Source organism: Aegilops tauschii, chromosome 4, assembly GCF_002575655.3.
Source record: "Aegilops tauschii subsp. strangulata cultivar AL8/78 chromosome 4, Aet v6.0, whole genome shotgun sequence".
NCBI lineage: Eukaryota > Viridiplantae > Streptophyta > Magnoliopsida > Poales > Poaceae > Aegilops > Aegilops tauschii.
In genome coordinates, this window is record NC_053038.3 from 116,744,084 (window position 1) to 116,753,101 (window position 9,018).

The 9,018-nt window shown below is 47.8% G+C and overlaps 1 protein-coding gene across 1 annotated transcript; it reads right to left on the minus strand.

Moving 5' to 3' along the window:
• Positions 1-5,179: 5,179 nt before the first annotated feature.
• Positions 5,180-7,219, minus strand: LOC109773150 (pentatricopeptide repeat-containing protein At2g13600-like). Its single transcript, XM_020331847.4, has one exon. The coding sequence runs from the start codon at positions 7,172-7,174 to the stop codon at positions 5,297-5,299; it is 1,878 nt and encodes a 625-aa protein (XP_020187436.1). The 5' UTR covers positions 7,175-7,219; the 3' UTR covers positions 5,180-5,296.
• Between the last annotated feature and the right edge of the window lie 1,799 nt (positions 7,220-9,018).

The following is a 9,018-nucleotide window of genomic DNA, read 5'->3' on the forward strand; positions in this document are numbered from 1 at the left end:
CGAGGGCTGACGGGGGCGGATACCAAAACCATCACACTATGTAATAACAAGTAATAATAAAAGTAAGAAAATTAGACAAGTATCTATCTAATCATAAAAGTAAGAATGTTTTTTCTTTTAGAAAGAAGATAAGAACAAGAGGCTCACCACGGTGGTGCCGGCGACGAGATCGGCGTGGGCGATCGACAGCGGTGAAGACGGGGACGGGACGTGATGGACCGCTAAACCTAGACAAATCTTGAGGAAAATGGAGCTTGGAGAGGAGAAAGCTTAAGTAGTGTGGCTTGGGCATTTCATCGAACACCTCAGTGCATAGGAGGTGAGCTAGAGCACCACAAAGCTCTCCCCTCGCCGGCCAGAAAAACAGAGCAGTGGAGTGCTCTGCCCGCGGGCGAGGGGTATATATAGCCACCTCATTGGTCCCGGTTTGTGGCTGGAACCGGGACTAAAGGCCCCCCTTTTGTCCCGGTTCCAGCCACGAACCGGGACCAATGGATGTGGGCCAGGAGCGAGGCCCATTAGTCCCGGTTCGTGCCTGGAACCAGGACAAAAGGGTCCCGACGAACCGGGACCAATGCCCCACGAGGCCCGGCCGCCCCCCTGGGCTCACGAACCGGGACGTATGCCCCCATGGGTCCCAGTTCGTGACTGAACCGGGACTAATGGGCTGGCCAGGCCTGGACCAAAGCCCTATTTTCTACTAGTGTTGGCGGATATCTATAATCAAGAGCCTCACATGATGTTAGTAAACCATTAAGAAGATGGATTGTAGTTGATTTGGTTAAGATAAAAAAGACAGACTTGTATGACATACAATATGAACAAGTGCCACACTTCTGTTTCTCATGTGGTCGGCTTGGTCATTCTGACCTGTTTTGCCCAATCCCTGGCCCTCGTGATGAAAATGGAAATTTTACCTTTTGGGCCAAAGTTGAGGGCACCAGATGAGAGAAAGAAAACTTCTTCCGGGGATAGTTCGAGCAAGGAACAATATTCAAATCCAAGCAGTCAGAGGGAGTCTAGAAATTCTAGTAATGCTGGTAAAGGGGGTTTTGAAGTTACTTCTCCGACAAAGAACATACCTCATAATAAGAGGAAAGAAGCACCCAAGCAAGTGTACCGGCGTATGGATCATGCACCACTTCTTTTGACCGATGGTACATGAGCTGCTACTGAGCTTGAGAGTGGTTCGAAGGATGCAGGTGATGGCCAGAAAGACTGGTGACGAGAATGAGTTGGAGAGGAACTGAAAGAAGAAGAAACTGACACCTGAAAACTCGGTGGCGACTGTAGAGCAACGCCTCCCGTCCCAATGATTTGCATGAGCTAGAATTACCGGGTGATTGGGAACCCTGAGGCAGTTCACGAGCTTTTGCTGCATAGTGAAGCAAGAAGCTCTCATGCCCTGCTATTCGTCATGGAAACAAAAATGAGGGCTAAAAGGGTGTGGAAGACCCGTGATACCAGCTTGGTTTTGCGGGTTGCTTTGTCATGGATAGTGAAGGCCTTAGTGGCGACATGGGTCTTTATTGGTCTAAAGATGTTGAGATTGAACTGAAAAACTACAGTACCGGCCATATCGATGTATTGGTGAGGATGAGGGATCAAAGCTCGACGGCATGGCGATTCACTGATTTTTATGGTGCTCCGAGAGCCGAAGACAGACATCACAACTATCATTTTCTTTGGAAGTTGTATGCACTGCCACATTTAGCATGGTTATGCATGGGTAATTTTAATGAGACTCTCTATGGTGAGGAATACTTCAGTCGATCAGCTCAACCGGAGTCGCAAATGAAAGCATTTAGAGAGGTCATAGATGAGATTTCCTTCCAGAACTTAGGATGGACTAGGTTGGCATATACTTGGGACAGTCGCCAAGAGGATAATGCTAATGTCTAAGCTCGGTTAGACCGTACTTTTACTAACGAGGCTTTTCGACAGAATTATGAACATATCTGTGTGCGGCATGTAAGTGCAGTTGAGTCTAGTCATTGTTTTGTAGTGACTGAAATCAATGAGAAATTGCAGTCTCAAGGTGTACGACGCGCAAAAACAATTTAGGTAAGAGAATGTTTGGCAAACTTGCACAAAATATGAGAAGTTAGTCAAGGATTCGTGGCAATGGCAGAACCACACTCCAGGTCTACACGGGATCATGGAGTTCCTTGGAGCCCTACAGCGAGAGTTTTAGACAAGGGGTATGCGTGAGTTTGGGTGCCTGTCAAGGACATTTCGACAACTTCAGAAAAAGCTAGACAAATTCAGAAAAAAGCTAGACAAATTGGGGCGGCAATCTATAGGGTGTGGCCCTTTTGACGAAGAGAAAAGCGCGACTGCCAAATTGCATGAGGTGCTCCGTCAGGAGGAGGTGTGGCTACGATAGCGCTCAAAGGTCCGGCTATGAGCAAGAGATTATAATACATGACACTTTCGAGCACAAGCTAGGCAGAGGCAGCAAATGAATAAAATCAGTGGGCTACAGAGGGCAGACGGCTCGGTTTATGCTGATGAAGGCGAGATAAAGATGAAATCCAGTCGTTTTATCAAAATGTGCACACGTCTCAAGGACTGTATGATACATGTGCCGGTGAAAGTTACACCGGAGATGAATGAGTTAATGATCAAACCATTTGAGGAAAAGGAAGGATAGACGCCATGTTTTAGATGGCCCCATGAAAAGCTCCATGTGTCGCTAGTTTTACAACAGAATTTTTCCAGCCGCATTGGCACTTGCTGAAAGATGATGTTACTGAAGCCGTCCTTGGATTCCTCAATGGTGGTGATCTACCGTTGGGCCCTAATGACACTTCCATCAGCTTAATTCCAAAGGTACACCATCCACAATTGATTTCCCAATATAGCCCTATTGCCCTATGCCCGGTTTTATACAAATTAGCTGTTAAGTCAGTTACAAAATCGCATGAGGGGGTTTATGGATGATATTATCAATGAGGGGCAAAGTGTGTTTGTTCTTGGTCGCTTGACTACGAACAATATTCTTGTGGCCTTCGAGTGTCCACACTTTGTGCAGGCGGAAGAAAGGGAAAGATTATGCATGTGCAGTCAAGTTAGATATGATAAAAGCATATGATCGAGTGGAGTGACACTATCTGGAGGCCATTCTTCGGGGACTTGGCTTCAGAATCAACTTGATCGAATTAATAATGAAGTATATCTCATCTGTTCGCTTCTCGGTCCGGGTTAATGGGGAACTACAAGAAGTCAAGCATCTACACTTTGAAATTGGTGTACCGGGCTCTAGTGATTCCGAAAGAACGACTAGCTCAAGATGAAGGCAGGTTATAGAATCTTCAATGAATGATCAGCGGTTGTGGAAGGCTCTACGGTCTCTCAAAGTGGTCCCAAAAGTACGTGTCTTCTGGTGGAGGGTACTCCGTGGTATTTTATGAGATGAATGCACCCTGCAATATAGGCACATCAGAGAAATTAGCCTATATAATCTCTGTTAGGTGAAAGAGGAAAACCTAGAGCACGCGCTAATCCACTGTTCACATGCTCATAGGTTCTAGGAAGAAGCATGTACTTTATTAGAAACTCCCGCTACTTCACCCAACTCTTGGGCCAGGGACATTTTATGCGTCTCTTTGTTTTCCAGAAGAGATAGAAGTGTTAGTATTACAGTCATGTGGTCCATATCGAGCTACCGCAACAGATGGATGCATGGGTACAAACTTGATTCGGCGAACTTGGTTAGACTCACTAGAGAAGCTTTGGGCCTCCTAGACATTCTTTGACATTAGGCGGATGTCTTACCAGGTCATTATTGGCGACCTCCATAGCATGAGCAAATCAAGATCAAGGATGTTGCAGTCGTTCATGATGAAGATATGAGCGGATCTGGAGGTGTTGCACACTCTTCTGATGCCCTACTTGGTGCTTGGTGCAAACCGCACCCCGGGGTCACTGATCCCATGATGGCGGAAGCCCTATCCCTTCATGATGGAGTCACCTTTGCAAATCTTGGACGGCATGCTCATGTGGTGATGTAGACCGATAGTCTAGAGGTTCTAAACCTCTGAAACACTTGCCTCAATGTTCCTTCAGTTGCGACACCAGTTCTTTTAGAAATTGATGCGCTATCTACTAGATTTACTACCTATGTACTCTCTTCATTTTTGTATATAAGGCCACTATCAAAATTACAATTGCAGCTATATAAGGTCATTAAACACTAATCGAGACAAAATTGATGGAGTTTGTCTCGTACTAGCAACCAAGGACATTAATATCCCTTGCATGCATACGGGAGTGAAAAAGGTTGGTTTGCATGCGCTGCATTAATCAACCAATGAGGAGTGAGAGGGTTGACTTGTTGTGCGTTAGAGAGAAAAATACACATTAATTCACACGTCAAACGAGGAAGAAAGCCTGCTTTCAACATTGGCTTAAACCGACACTAATATTTACCTTGGTACCTGTAATGTGGACTTGTGGCCTTGTATACAAAAATGGAGGAAGTAATTCCACATGTAAGTTGATCAGCAAATGGTCCAACACATTTGGGTGCGAAGCGTGGTTGCACCATGCATGTCACCGAAAGCTGGCTTACTGAAACTCCGAGCTTTCTGACAGTCTTCTGGTTAACAACTCGGTGAATGCATTCTTTCGAATAAAGCTCTAAATTCCCTGCAAAAAAAAACACCCTCCTCGTGCGTCCGAAACACTTCTGCGAAATGGTCCCTCGATTTGGTTGTAACCTCGTCGCGCCCCATGCCGAGTCGAGTGAGTGTAACTTTGTGATAAAACTCTTAGACTATTAATTCATTCTAGCCCTACCACCTGAAATTCCTCCTCTATCTTTCTTCCTACGATATCCCCATGAGGATCTCAATGACTGAACCGATAGATCTTAAGATTGATGAAGTCGCCGCATGCTCCTTGTAGTAGATGGGCACATCATACCACTGAAAGAATAGCGTTGGAAAACCGGAAATACCAATGAATGGGCACATCTGAACCCAAGTGGGTTGGTTCCATGACAAGGAACTTAATAACCATCTAAAAGAATAGTGGACATTTATTGGCATAAAACCAAAGAGTTCCTACATCTGCAATGTATATACTCAAACAAACGTGGTGTTTGAGTAAATATGAATGATTTCAGGAACACATGATTTAGTATTGTGAGTCGACTGATGTAGTAGGTCGCATTGCATAAGTAACTAACCTTCTCGCGTAGAAATACTATCCAAATCGGTCATTCAAAACAACCCAAGTTGCACATACTACTCAATATGAATTTGAAACTCATCAAAATAAAGCATAGTTGTCACTACTCACTGTTAATATAAGTACACAAGGAGTTGACCTGTGTGACCAGCTTGTCAGCATCTACCATCATCAACTGAAGTTGTTGCAGAACGTCATATATCTGTTCGAATTGTGCATCTGGACTAGAGCCCGCTTTGAAACATTGTACTTGACCACCAACATCAATCCAGCTATTCCCCATGACTTTATGAGTTCCACTTGAAATCGCAGCATCCCTCAGCACCGAGGCATTACTCCATTCTTCATTTGCAATGTACATATTTGAGAGTAGAAAAATGGCCGATGCATTATCTGGATTATTCACTAGAAGCCTCTTAGCAAAGCGCTTAGCCATGTCAAGGTTACCATATTTTCTGCAGCCGTTAAGCATGGTGCCCAGGATAACAGCATCATGTTTGAAAGGTAAGTTTGAAATGGTCTCTTCTGCTTCATCTAACCATCCAGCTCGCGCAAAGAGATCGATAAGGCAAGTGTAGTGCTCTGAAATTGGTTCGATGTGGAAGTCATTAACCATTTGAGTAAAGTAGCTGCAACCTTTTTGGACATCACCAGCATGGCTGCATGCGCTCAGGACACCCACAAAAGTTACCGAGTTTGGGGTGACCAATTCACAATGAAGTCGCATCATTTCATCATACAGCTCAAGAGATCTCGCTGATTGACCATTCTGAGCTAATCCACATATCATTGCATTCCAAGATACAATGTCTCTCTGTGGCATGATCTCAAACATTCTTATTGCATCATCCATCTTGGCGCACTTTGAGTACATATCGACAAAACAGCTGGCAACTATAGGAACGAGTTCTAACCCATGCTTGACAGCAAGAGCATGACACTGCCTCCCACTGCCAAGGTCATTCACATATGCACATGAGCTTACTATGCTCCCAAAGGTGAAGGAATTGGGCAGCATTGCAGCTTTCAGCATCTGGCAAAATATGTCAAAGGCATCAGCCTGGTAACCGCAGGCTGCAAGCCCTGAAATCACAGCGGTCCACGACACGACATCCTTCTCAAGCATAGCATCAAACAGTTTCTTGGCCAAGTCAACGTAACCGCATCTCCCGTACACGTCCAGCAAAGAATTGCACAGAAAAAGATCCTTAAGATACCCAGATTTTAGAATAACTGAGTGTACCTGCATTGCCTCCAGACCTGCAGACCGCTCAGCCAAACCATTCAAGACAGTGGCAAAGGTGAACTCATCAGGCCGAACCCCGGAGCCGGTCATGCTAAGAAACTCCTTCATACACGATCCCGCTTCCCCGGACCTCACATCGCAGTCCAGGAGCACATTCCATGACATCAGATCTCTCAGCGGCATACAATCGAACACCTTGCGTGCATCCTCCATCAGGCCCAGCTGTGCGTACAGCTTGATGAAACCAGTACCAACGCAGGCATCTGCGAACACCCCGGCCTTGAGAGCCCGTGCGTGGACCTGACGCGCGGACCCTAGGTCAACGCCGCAGCACGGCGAGACGATGGAGTAGGTGAACGCGTCCGGCGCCACGGGGGTGCGCGTCATCTGCAGGAACCTTCGCAGCGCGTCGCGAGCCCGGCCGGCGCGTGCAAGGCCGGATATGGCGGTGTTCCAGGACCAGGAGTCCCTTTCGGGCATCGCGTCTAGCAGGTACAGGGCGGCGTCGAGGAGGCCGGGGGTCGAGGAGGAGGCGTAGCCGGAGAGGACGGTGTTGTAGGAGACGAGGGTCGGGGACGGCATGAGGTCCAGTAGGTCGCGGGCGTCGGCGAGTGCGCCGCCGCGGGTGTAGGCGCGGAGGAGGAGGTTGCAGCGGTAGGCGTCGCCATGGTGACCGGACTTGAGGAGCGTCGCGTGGAGCTTGCGCGCGTGGAGCAGTGAAAGTGGCGGCGGCATTCATTCAATTGTGGCAATGAGTTCTTTTTCACCTTTTTTGAGAAAGCCGAGGAGGTTTTACAAATTTGATCAAAGTTTTTAAAGTTTAACCTAGAAAATCTAAACGAAGCAAAATGGTCATGATGTCCTTAACGCCGTATGATTGAAACGCCGCATCACGACGCTCCCGACTCGCCATGTCGTCCCTAGAAGCTCGTTCGGGTCGAAGGTGTGTCACCCGAACAAACCCAGCCACCCCACTACTCTATCTTCACTTTTCCCCACGCCTCCCTCCTCCCTCCACTCGTTCCCCACTCCGTCGCCCCGCTCCTCCCCATTATATCCCTCCTTCGTCGCCCACGACGACGGCAGAGAGAGCGTCGCTGGACGCCGGCCGAGATCCTGGGGGTCAGGTTCATGGGCGTCCCCATCTCGAAGCCGAAGGGGCGTTCGTGCATGGGCTCATCGTCGCGGGGTTGACGGTGGGCGGGGTCGCCGACTTCCCCGCGCGTCCAACGGCGGCCTGGGATCCACCGGAGGCCGGCGCCAGTTCATGGGCATCCCCATCTTAAAGCCGGAGGAGCCGTTCGTGCGTGGACACATCGTCACGGGATCGACGGTGGGCGGGGTCGCCGGCTTCCCCGCGCGTCCAGCCGCGGCCTGTGGGATCCACCGGAGGCCGGCGCCACGGTCTTGGATCCATGGCGGGGTCTAGCCGAGGGGGAGGCCACAGCCGGCTTCGAAGGCGTCGGGAAGACCGCCATCCTACCGCCCTCTACAGGAATTTTGGGTAGGAATTCGCGTCGTGGTCACCGTGTCTCAGAGCTCCGACCTAGAGGCCATCCTCAGGATCATCAAGGATCGGGTCAAGCCTCACACTAGCAGTCACGAGCAGCAGGTCGGCTCGAAGAAAAACGTTGGCCTCATCGCGACGGCCGCAAGGGTCATGTCACCCGAGCTATGTCATCTGTCGTTACCAAATGTTGCAGATCTGGCACCTCCGAGCACAAGCGCGACAGGGATTGCCTCAATCTAAATTTCTACTCCCCCCTATGAAAAAACTCATCCCAAGCTTGTCTCTTAAATGGATGTATCTAGCACTAACTTGGTGTTAGATACATCCATTTGAGGGACAAGTTTTCTCGGACGAAGGGAGTAGGACAGAACTCGTCGAGCACTTGAAAGGGAAACGGGTAAAAATATGGCAATCTTAATTTTGCAATCATGTGTATGTATATTGGGAACAGCTGAAAGGCAACATCTGTCCTAGAGAATTGCTCATGTGAATGAATATGCACTTCTGCCCTAGAAATTCAGTTTCTGACATTGTTGGCTTTGATTGGTCACACCTCTGCTTTTGCCACAAATTTTCACTGAAAAATTATGTGTTAACTCTTGTCAGGTACTTGGTCTTGATTGATGACGTATGGTCTATCGCAACCCTAGATCATGGCAAGCTGAAGAAAACTTATTGTTCTAGAACATTGTTAGATACAACCACTGCAAGCCGCGCGATCTCCACGCGCTGGAGGTGCTCTTTAGGAAGGCATGGAGGTGGAGGACGAGGTGTTGTAGGCTCCTCAGCCGCCTCCGCCGGCTACTCGGTACTGATTGTTTTCCATGTAAAATTCTTAGAACATTTTTGTCCCATTGTAGTTTTGCCATGGCAAGCTTAATAACAACTTCAATAACTCATCACAGTGGCAATTGTAGGTATTAGATCTCCTGCGATTTCATGATAAATATAACAGATATGGCAACTTTGTATGTGCATAGGCAAGAGTTTTTCTTTTCTTTAAAAATCATGTCAACTTGTGCGCACATGAATTTTGGTTTCACCCGGTATGCATGTTGTCGCCATTTTT